At 40.3% G+C, this 12250-nt stretch overlaps 1 protein-coding gene across 7 annotated transcripts in view; it reads left to right on the top strand.

The window, feature by feature from the left end:
• The window catches only part of USHBP1 (USH1 protein network component harmonin binding protein 1), a 49775-nt gene that overhangs the window by 25619 nt on the left and 11906 nt on the right, over positions 1–12250 (top strand). For all 7 annotated transcript variants that reach the window (XM_072110354.1, XM_072110345.1, XM_072110324.1 and 4 more), the window contains 2 exons: positions 3332–3432; positions 10516–10648. In XM_072110354.1, the coding sequence (XP_071966455.1) occupies positions 3332–3432; positions 10516–10648 (234 nt within the window). The remainder of the gene's footprint in view (positions 1–3331; positions 3433–10515; positions 10649–12250) is intronic.

Here is a 12250-nt window from a genome sequence, read left to right as displayed (position 1 = left end):
GCCGTTTGCCTGTGTAGCGTGAAGTGAGTATAACTCACTAATTGATTGTGAATTTCATATACATAAAACACATAAAAAATTAATTCATATATAATACAATCAATATATGTATCTCCATCCAGTGCCATATGTTCTATTGTGATAGTCATAGATTCCACACTATATTCCACAATCAGTATGGTTAGTTTTTAGTTTCAAGTTCACAGATTAAACCTAAAATGAAATTAGAGGAGGCTTAAAGGGGTTGGCCACTCTTTAACATAAATTGCCTATGTGCATTTACTGCCTTAATAATAATCCCCGAATGCTCACCAATTCATTCATCATCCATGATGCTTCCTACTTGCGGTAGCCAGTTTTTCAGTATAGATCATTTTTACACCATCTTTGTTCTTCTCAGTGGGGTTCATTTACTAAGGGTCCGTCGGATGCATTTTTGTCGGGTTTCCCGATTGCCCCGGGAGTTTTGCGCACGCAATCGGATTTTCGTGCAACACGTGTCTCTGCGGCATTGGTTTGTGACTAAGGCTCATGAGTGTGCTGTCACTTTCCGAAGTAGGTCTTAATTCAGACCATTGCTGAGCTGGGATCCCTGATTTTAAAGTGACTACCAAAGTGTAAACTTTGGTAACGGAATCTTCAGACTTTAATAATGTTGTAGTTCTCGTTCCATGCTTTATTGAGTGGGTCATCAGAAACTCATCCAATATTATCAATTATTATAATGTGGGTTGCTGCAAAATGGCAGATATTTTTCAGAGCTACTGCTCCTTCCTCAGTGGCTATAAAAAAATAAAGGTTACCATTTCATTCCTCCTTATACATTTTTTACAAACGAGAGATAAGGTATGAAGATGAGAAGGATGAGATTCTATTCTGGAATGGATGCTGGACATAATTGTTCAGACATTGGGGCAGATTTATTAATCTGTCTACAACTGAATTCCGTCGTAGTTTGCACTAAAAAACTGTCTGAACCGCACTTATAAAGGATTTTAGACAGTTTTCTGTCCTGCGACTAGCTTAACAACAGCAAAGAGGTCTGTGAAAAGGGGGCGTGGCCTCACAGCAAAAAGGTCCGTGCGCTAAAAATACTCCTGACCCAACAGAATTTTGTATTAACTTTCTGGCGTAAAGTAAGTCAACTAATAGGAGGTATGACTAGACTGTCAGACAGACTCATACTGCAACGGATTTATTATCCAGCACCAGCGTCTTACTGTATTTTTCGGACTATAAGGCGCACAAAAAATCCTGTGATTTTCTCAGAAATCAAAGGTGCACCTTATAGTCCATTGTGCCTTATATATGAACCGTACTTACAGCTGCCTTGAACTGTGCACAGGTCTGCCACCTGCTGGTCATTTATCCTTATAATCAGGTGCGCCTTATTATCTGATGCGCCTTATATATGAACCTAGACGTTTTAGCAGGCATTTATTGATGGTGCGCCTTATAATCCGGTGTGCCTTATAGTCCGAAAAATACGGTTTATGAATCTGGTGCAGGAAAAGATTGTCTAGTCTAACTGTCTAGTCTTACTTAGGGAGTAGGATGAGTCATAATCTTCTGCTGCTTTCCAGTGTAAGATCTTTGTTTACATGTCTGTGCAGAGTGCGCAGAGAGTCTATACACAGCAATACAGGAAGCATCAGGGATGATGAATGAATTGGTGAGCATTCGGGGATTATTATTAAGGCAGTAAAGGCACATAGGCAATTTATGTTAAAGAGTGGCCAACCCCTTTAAGCCTCCTCTAATTTCATTTTAGGTTTAATCTGTGAACTTGAAACTAAAAACTAACAATACTGATTGTAGCCTATACTTTGGAATCTATGAATATAACAATAGATCTATAATATTAGATAGAATATATAGACACATAGAACATATACACACCCCTCGGTCAGACCCCTCGTTCTCAAGATCTGCGGTTGTCTCAGCACTGAGACCCCCACTGATCAGCATGTTAGGTTTTATTCTGTGGATAGGGCCTAACTTGCCTTCATGGGAAAACCCCTTTAATATTTACAAGGCCCCTTGCATATTACGGTATATGAATTCTCACATATTGCTTTATGAATTTTAAACAACTGTGATTGTGTACAAACTCATATGTAGAAGTACGGTGTGCCTCCTTTTGTAAGATTTATATAACATTAATTAATATAAAGTCTACTGTTCATGGTTAAAATTGCAGGAAATAGTACTTTTTTTATTTAATATAGATAGTGACTTAATAGGATAAGAAAAATTAAAAAATATATGTTAAATATAAGTGACATTAAAACTTGGTTTAAAAATAGGTTAGTTTTAGGTGACATGTTCCCTTTAAAGAGGACCTGTCACCAGATTTTGACAACCCTGACTAGCAATGCCTGCTGATAAAGGGTTACAAGTCCTCCCCATGTCACCTAAAACTAGCTGCCAGTAGGCCGCTGTACCTTAATTTCAGATGTTTTTCTAATGCAAATTAGCTTTTCTGACTCATGTCTGGTAACTGTGACTCTTCTCTCTCAGGCTGCCAGTGAACCACACCCCATTATTCTGACTGGTAGCTCTGTGTCTCTTCAAATCAGTGCCGTGCCTCCTTGTACTTAGGGACTGTTTGTCAATATATACAACTACAGAAACTACAGACAAATACATCTCTATGTACATGTGGGAAATATTGTGTCAACTTTTTTACACGGTGCCTTGTGTTACATTCATGACATGTGATCAGTGACATAATCGCAGGTCTTTCAGCCTTCTAACAATGGCAAACTGTACACCATGTATGTGACCACATGAAATGACAGCAGCCTCCATGAAGGATGGAAAGGAGACAAAGTCCATGGAGGCTGCTGAGACTTCATGTGGTCACAAACAGTACAGTATGGATACAGTTTGCTATTGTTAGGAGGCTAAAGTACTTGTGATGATGTCACTTTGGTCACATGGCATGCTGAGAAGAGCCATGGGACATGGAAAGGTGTAGATGGGGAACAAGCCTTCTCTGATACCAGGGAATATAAGATAAAAGGTGATTTATGTTGATGTAAGCAAAACAATTTTTAGGTTAAAGATGGGTGTCAGTAAGTTAATAGGGCTCTATAGAAACCTGTCACTGGGCATATATGTGCAAATGTGGTGACAGGTTTCCTTTACATAAATTGTCCTAATAAAGATCAACAAGACAATATAAAGTACAGGAGCTCTCGAATACTTCTACAACAGTATAGTATATTTGCCAAAGCTATAAACAAGCTTATAAATGTTGACCTACAGTAAAAGTTGTGATTTCACTCCAGATGATATGCAGTAATTCTTGTACTTTGTAATTTCTTAGTGAGAGATGTTTGAAGACGTATAGTGTGTTGCTAGCTCTTGCAGAAGCAAAGCAGGAAATCATTCTTGGTCAGATATCATCAGGGGACGCCTTGAACTCAGGTATTACTTTAATTTTGCAAAAACTCAGATTCTTATTTATCTATATTTACCAGACTGTGACTTTGTCTCGGGGTGTGTTCTAATAAATTCTGTTGCTTTTGATAGGTCAAATAAAGTACCGTATTTTCTGGACTATAACACACGGTTTTTAGCAAGAAAAAATCTTGCTAAAAAGTGCCTGTGTCTTATAGACTGGAGGTCAGGAGTATCCAACACTGCCAGGCCCTCCTGACCTCTGTAAGGGAGATCGGGTGATGCCCTGAGCTGCACCCGATCTCCCAGAGAGGAGCCTCCGTACTGCTCTCTTCCTACAGGTACGGGACCTGCGGTGATGTTAGAATCATGTGACTGATCACATGTTCACATGACTGTGAACAGCCTCAAAATCACCTGGATATGTTAAAGTGTTCCAAGTTTTAAACTCTTATAGGAACACATGTCAGATTCTAAAAATAGAGTCTGGTCATTAAGTGTCGATGACTTCGCAAATGAGTGCGTGTAGCTACAGCAAGACTGCCTGGTAGGAGGGATCAAAAGAGGCTACTAGAGCATGGAGTAGCCGTAGCTCCTGCTCCATGGCGTGGCTACTCCACACCCCAGTAGTCTCCAAAGAAAATTTGCATATACCTTTAAGATAAACTTTTTATATAGTTCCGGGGCACTAAAAGTTGTACTAAAAAAACTATAGGGCTGCCAGTAAATAAAGGAACCAGCCAGGCTAGGGCTGACAGGCTATACACTACAGGGAGCCTGGCAGGCCATATTCTACAGGGGGCTGGCAAGCTATATACTACAGGGGGCTGGCAGGCTATATACTACAGGGGCCAGAAAGCTATATACTGGGGGGGGGGGGCTGAGACCAATGCATTTCCCACCCACGGCTTATACTCGAGTCAATAGGTTTCTCCAGTTTTTTGTGTTAAAACTAGGGGTCTTGGCTTATACCCGTGTTGGCTTATTCACAAGTATATACAGTATATTTTTGGAGTAAAGACTTGACTCGGACCCTTCATATATTTATACAAATGTCTCCCTCTTAGTTGTCTCTATTCAAGACTATATTAAATTCTTGTAATCTTTCCTCATAACTGGAACTCTCCATACCATTGGTGCCCAAAATTGAACAGCATATTCCAGGGGAGGCTGAACCAATGCCTTGTATGGTGGTAATATTACATCCCTATCCCAAGAGTCTATACTAATGTTTATACATGACAAGATCCTACTGGCTTTAGAGGCAGCTGATTTAATTTATGAATCTACTAGTAAACCCAGGTCCTTCTCAACTAGGGACTCCTTTGAGGACATATGTTGTATCTGGATTATTACTCCCCATGTTACATTTATGTACATTGAACCTCATTTGTAACTTATCGTATATACCAACCCGAGTATAAGCCGAGACCTCTAATTTTACCACCAAAAACCGGGAAAACCTATTGACTCGAGTATAAGCCGAGGGTGTAGTATACAGCCCTGTAGTTTAAAGCCAGCCAGCCCCCTGTAGTATACAGCCAGCCCCCTGTAGTATACAGCCAGCCCCATATAGTATGCAGCCAGCCCCAAGTAGTATACAGCCAGCCAGCCCCAAGTAGTGTACAGCCAGCCCCATGTAGTGTACAGCCAGCCCCCTGTAGTATACAGCCAGCCCCCTGTAGTATACAGCCAGCCCCCTGTAGTATACAGCCAGCCCCCTGTAGTATACAGCCAGCCCCATGTAGTGTACAGCCAGCCCCATGTAGTGTACAGCCAGCCCCCATGTAGTATAAAGCCAGCCCCCATACAGTATACAGCCTGCCCCCATGTAGGATACAGCCTGCCCCCATTTAGGATACAGCCTGCCCCCATGTAGTATACAGCCAGCTCCCTGCCAAGCGCATTAAAAAAAAAAACGTAATACTCACCCTCTGGTGTTCGGATCGTTGGCGCGGTCCAGATCTTCGGCGCAAGGCTCCCGATCTTCGAAGCGGTTCCCGATCCCTGGCGGCGGCTCCCAGAGGCTTCTCTCTTCTTTCTTCTCTAGCCGGCAGAGTAGCGTCCATGAGATCTGCCAGCTAGAGAAGCACACTATGATGCGGCGGAGTCGCACATTTTTTGTGCTGAAAAACTCGGCTTATACACGAGTTTACACGGTAGTCTGGCCAAGTCTGCTTGCAGCCTATGAACATCCTCCATAAACTGTATTTTCCTACACAGCAATCACATCATCTAATAAACAAGTTAAATAATAGTGAGCCCAGCACAGAATCTTGGGGTACAGCACTTTTAACTGGTGACCATTCTGAGTAAGGATCGTTGACCACACAACTCTCTAGATTGGATTGTAAACTGGTTGAAGGATCCTAACTATTGGAAATGATTCCTGCCAAACCAATAGACCGTATTTTACCTATCAGGCATCTATGAGTGACAGTGTTGAATGTCTTTGCAATGGGGCTTATTTACTTATTTACTAAGTGACAGAAATTGGGGGGGGGGGCGTCGGACGATCCAACGGATTCGGACTAAGCGTGGGATTTAACATTTAAATTTGTGTCACATCCAATGCACTTACATACACTGGGAAGAAGATGAACTCCGGCGGACCTAATATGGGAAGTGACACAAGCAGGAAATGGGGCGCACAATCTTCTTGAATCGCGGCAGATATGAATTCCGGCGGACATTCCGGATCGGGGTAATGCGCTGGATCCGGTAAGTAAATGTGCCCCAATATTCACAACAGCTATTCTGACAACTAGTCTGACTACAATTACTTCTATCCTTAGTAAACCCATGCTGGCTATTACCTTTTATACTTAATATACTATACACAAACTCCTGTATGTAGTCTTTCAGTATCCCTTCCAATATTCTATACACAATGGAAGTTTACCCCTTCAAAGCCACGTTTTTTGTTTCGTGTTTCTGTTTTTCACTCCTTTCCTTCCACAAGCCGTAACTTTTTCATTTTTTCTTTTACAAAGCTTTATGTTGGTTATTATATGTAATTTTTTATTTTCTAGTGGTGCCATTTAATATTTTTGTACAGGGAAGCTGGAAAAACTTTCCAAATGTGGTTGAATTGGCAAAAAACACAGTTATGCCATATTCTGATGGGCATTATGTGTACGGCTTTCAATGTGAAGTTGAGATGATCCTTCTTTAAATCAGTATGATTGCAGTGATACCAAATTTATATAGTTTAATTATGTTTCAACACCTTAAAAAATTTAAGACCTTATATTAATTTAAAAAATGCTCTGCATTGTCCTTTTCCGACACCCATAGCTTTTTCATACTTTAGAGTACGGAGCTGTGTAAGGTGTCATTGTTTGCAGTTATCATTGATACCATTTTGAAAACTGTGCGACCTTTCAATAACTTTTTATTCAAATTTTTATTAAAGTCAATGCCAAAAAAAGTGTTGATTCGAACATTTAGGTGCTATTTTCAATTACAGGGTTCATTGCCTGGAATAAATGTTTTTATGTTTTAATAGATTGGACATTTTGGGATGTGGCAATACCTAATGGGGCAGATTTACTTACCCGGTCCAATCGCGATCCAGCGGCGCTTTCTGTGTGGAGGAATCGGGTTCTGCCGGGATTCACTGAGTTAGTTCCTCCAACGTCCACCAGGTGTCACTGCTTCGCTGAAGTTTATCGGAATGCACTGAAGTGCACCAAGCCGGGCCGGGTGCAGGTAAGCGCGTGTCCAGCGACACTTTTTTTTTAAAAAATGCGGCGTTTTTTCCCGAATTAGTCGGGATTTCTGGCTCGTGCACGCCGGCGCTGATGCACCACAATCTGATCGCGTGCGCCAAAAACCCAGGGCAATTCAGGAAAAATCAGCGCGAAACGGAAAAATTCGGGTAACCCGCCGTAAAAGCGCGGTTCGGGCCCTTAGTAAATTACCCCCATTATGTTTATGATTTGTTCATTAATTTATATATGTGTAGGGAAAGGTGGTGATATGATTTAACCCCGACGCGCGCCGTATTAGTACGGCGCGCGCCGGGTCCGGGTGCATGGAGAGGGCTCGCGGGCCGAGCCCTCTCCATAGCCGGTAACTCTTTGCTGCATATTGCTAGCACCGATCGCGGGTGCTTTCACTGCGATCGCCACCGGCAATGCTGCCGGAGGCTTCAGAAAGATGACGTCACGGGGAGCGGTGATCCGTTGCCATGACAGCTTCGGGTCTCACGGAGGCCCGAAGATGTCTTGTTTTAACACATTCATTACAATGTGCTATCAGCACATTGTAATGAATGAGGAGTAAAATCCCCATATACTGCCATATTGCAGTATAGCAGTATATGGTAGGATCGTTTAGACAACCTAGGGTTAAAGTACCCTAGGGAGTCTGAAAAATAGTAAAAGTAAAAGTAAAAAAAAGTTAAAAAAAAAAAATTATAATAAAAAAACCTAAAAATTCAAATCACCCCCCTTTCCCTAGAACTGATATTAATATTAATAAACAGTAAAAATCATAAACACAAAAATGTCCGATCTATCAAAATATAATAACGGTTTTTCGCTGTGTTTAACCCTGTAACGGAAAATAGCGTCCAAAGTCAAAAATGAAATTTTTTTGCCATTTTGGAAAATATAAAAAAATTAATAAAAAGTGATCAAAAGGTCGCACAGTCCTAAAAATGATAGCAATGAAAACGCCATCAAAAGTCGCAAAAAATGACACCACCCACAGCTCCGTACACCAAAGTATGAAAAAGTTATTGCCGCCAGAAGATGACAAAAAAAAAAAAAATTTGTACAGGAGGTTTAAATTTTTTTAAATGTATGAAAACATTATAAAACCTATACAAATTTGGTATCCACATAATCGTAGCAACCCAAAGAATAAAATAGACATGTCATTTGGGGCCCACAGTGAAAGCTGTAAAATCCAAGCCCACAAGAAAACGTTGCAAATGTGTTTTTTCACCATTTTCACTGCATTTGGATTTTTTTTCCAGCTTCCCAGTATGCACCATGGAATATTAAATACCATCACTACGAAGTGCAATTTGTTACGCAGAAAATAAGCCATAACAGAGCTCTTTATGTGGAAAAATAAAAAAGTTATAGATTTTTGAAGGTGGGGAGTGAAAAATGGAAGTGAAAAAACTAAAAAAGGCCAAGTCGTTAAGGGGTTAAAGAGCTGTGTATGGGCTTGTTTTCTGCGTAACAAATTGCACTTCGTAGTGACGGTATTTAATATTCTATGCTGTGTATGGAAAGCAGGACAAAAAAAAATTCTCTATGCAGTGAAAGTGATTAAAAAAACGCATTTGCTTCATTTTTTTGTGGGCTTGGATTTTACGGCTTTCACTGAGCGCCCCAAATGACAGATCTACTTTATTCTTTGGGTCAATACGATCACGGAAATAACAAATTTGTATAAGTTTAAGTTTATAATGTTTTCATACATTAACAAAAATTAAAACCTCCTGTACAAAAAATAAATTCTTAATTTTGTTGTCTTCTGGCACTATTAACTTTTGCATACTTTGGTGTACAGAACTGTGGGTGGTGTCATTTATTTCAACTTTTGATGAAATTTTCAATGCTGTTATTTTTTTTTCTTAATAGAATTTTTTATATTTTTCAAAATGGTAAAAAAGTGCCATTTGCAACTTTGGGTGCTATTTTCCGTTACATTTGTAGACCATCTATTACAATGTGCAAATCACACATTGGGGCACATTTACTAAGGGTCTGAATCACGTTTTTCCGCCGGGTTTTCTGAATTTTACCGTTTTGCGCCGAATTGCCCCGGATTTTTGGCGCGCGTGATCGGATTGTGTCGCATCGGTGCCGGCTTGTATGCGACGAAAAACAGGGGGTGTGGCCGTCGGAAAACCCGACGGATTCGGAAAAACTGCGGTATTTAAAAAAAAAAGTGTCGCTTGACACACACTTACATGCACCAGGAATAGGATGGTGAACTCCGGCGGACCTCAGCACAGCAGCGACACCTGGTGGACATCGAGCACACTACATTAGTGAATCGCCGGAAGAGCCAATCCTCGTCAGAAAACGCGCCGCTGGATCGCGACAGGACCAGGTAAGTAAATAAGCCCCATTGTTTTAAAAATAAAAACAAAACATTATAGCCTTGGATCTTTGTGTGACCAGAGACTGTTATGGCAACGGATCGCCGATCCCTGATGACGTCACAGGGAGTGGCGATCCGAGCCACCAATGCCACTGGCAGCCTTGCCAGCGGCGATCAAAGGGTTAACACCCGCGATCGGTGCTAGCAATGGAGCAAACACCTGGTGAGCATGAAGAGGTCTCAGCCCGTGAGCCTGCTTGATACTCCCCCATACGCAACAAGACGTACAGTAACGTCTTTTTGCATTATGGGGTTACACAATATACTGAAATACAACTGCTTCACGACCACCAAACATATATATTTACGATGGGTGGTCATGGAGGGGTTAAGCTTAAAGGTCTATAATTGCCGGAAGACCTAGAGTGCGTTTTGAATATAGCATCACATTTGGTTTGCACCAGTCACTTTGCCTTTACCAGTAATTATGGAATCTGCTAAACAGGGGCATATCAATAATAGAGTTCTTTTAAGATTTCTGGAGTGTAATCCTTATGCTCCCCGTGTGTTTTATACACATTTATTTGATTGAACTTAGATTGTCTACATTCATCCAGTCTAGTATACTAAAGTATGCGTCACCCACACCAGGTGATCTCTCTTCTATTGTATAAACTGAGCTAAGAAAAACCTATAGTGTCTCTAACTTCTCTTGGTTACCAGGTACCCCAATTTTAATATGTAGGTGTTTCACCTGCTCTGATTGATTTTTTTTTTTTCCCCTGCATTTATAAAATTTTGGGTGTGATACATCCCCTCTATATCAATGTGACCTGCCATGTGTTGACTGCCTCCATGTACATCATCATCCAGTGCTCTACATGTAAAAAACATCTCTCTGCTCCAACATACAGTCCTATGTGAAAACATTATTCATTCTGTATGTGTTAAGTATGTCATGTCTGAAATGAAGACAGAAGAGCACAAGTACATAATTTGAAACTGTTTATCTGTAATATATAGTTCTGTATTTCTCACAATAAGGTTGGAAGCTACTGCCAAAAGACTTGGAGATAAAAACCAAACTGTTTTTGATGGAAGTAAAAAAGATATTTCAAAGAGAAGGGAAGATTTCCATTTCAGAAACCAAGAAAATTGGTTGCCAAACATCAAACAGGTAGGAAAATACAGTCTGTTACCTCTTAATTTTCTTGTTGTTTTTATCTTTAGCTATGTCATAGTGGGATGGTTGGTTAAGAGGCGTTTGATTCCCTTATCTATAATCTATAGATGTTTCTATGGAGATCTATTTGTTATCCATCACAGGTATAAAATCTAATATATATATATATATATATATACACACACAAAGCTTGCAGCCGAGCCCCCCTGACCATATACTTACAGTATGGTATCTCCGCTTATTTAGGAGAACGTACATGGAGGTCATAATTATATGGTGTTTGAAAACTTCTGGATTTAAGCAATGCTCTTTCAAACAAATAGGACAATCTCATAATCTGCTTTTGTGTACCATAAGGCCCGTTCCACACTTGCGAGTGTGATGCGATGAACTTGCATCACACTCGCAACGCATGCTGCCGGGAACGCATGGCCCGAACGCTGCACCGCGGTCGTGAACTGACATGCTGAGTTCACTCCCGGTGTGCAGCGTTCGGGCCGTGCGTTCCCGGCAGCATGCGTTGCGAGTGTGATGCGATTTTTCAAAAATGCATGTGTTTTTGGACGCACTGCTTAAAAACGGACCAAAAACGGGTTCAAAGCGCTGTGTGTGGCATCACCCTAAGGGTGTATATTGAGGCCTCCTGTGTTAAGCTTTCTCTATACAGGACTGTTAACCTGTTAACTGCTGTGGTCTGTAGTCAAAACCAATTGCCGTCTCTAATGACAGCTGGAATCTGTCCTTAAAGATTTCCGCTAGAACACACAAAATCATAAACTTGTTAGATATCAACATGTCTAAAAATGGTTGATGTATTAAAATGTAAAAATAATTATCATGTATGGTGAACTTAATTGATGTCTGAATTGCCACTTTTTTAACATTTCGCTATCTATAAAAATTTTCTCTAAACAGACAAATCCCACATAATGTGACGCCTTACATAGCTTTGTACCCTGAATACAAAGTTACTAGTGTTAGAATATGGGGATACAGATTTTTTTTTCCTGAGATTTTAAGTTTTTTTTAAACATAAATAGACAAAAAATAGATAAACTTGGTAAGTTTTTATTTTATTTAACCAAAGAATAAAGTGGATGAGGCACATTTACTAGTGCAGTTGGCCTGTATAGTGTGCAGAGGAGACCAGATTCATGAATCATGCACTACGCCCATTTCAATGACAAAATTTGTGTCGCATGAATAGTGCAACCGTGACACAAAAAGGCCGTGTGCGACACATATGTGGTGCGGGCACTTTTTAAATAAATGTGCAAGCAGAAAACTGGCACAGGCACTTTAGTAGATGTGCCCCGATGTATCATTTGGATTGCAAAGTGTAAGCCATAAAAACAAAGCTGGTAGGAAACAGTATTTATTGATTTGACATTTGGATTTTTTCAAATTTCCAGTACATTGGATGGACACTTTACCTCAGATTTTACCTCAGATATCAAGCTATGAAAACTGAGAAATAAAAAATTTGGCTTTAGAAATTTGGAAATAAAAGACAGAAAAAACAAAAATGTAACATAGTTGTGCCCTTGAATATATAAAGCAGTTGATATAACATTTGAGGATAAGCAAAAAAATAAA

The sequence above is a fragment of the Engystomops pustulosus genome, chromosome 1 (genome assembly GCF_040894005.1).
Source record: "Engystomops pustulosus chromosome 1, aEngPut4.maternal, whole genome shotgun sequence".
Classification (NCBI taxonomy): domain Eukaryota; kingdom Metazoa; phylum Chordata; class Amphibia; order Anura; family Leptodactylidae; genus Engystomops; species Engystomops pustulosus.
Note: the sequence above shows the minus strand (reverse complement) of the source record. Positions and strands in the feature narration are given on the sequence as shown.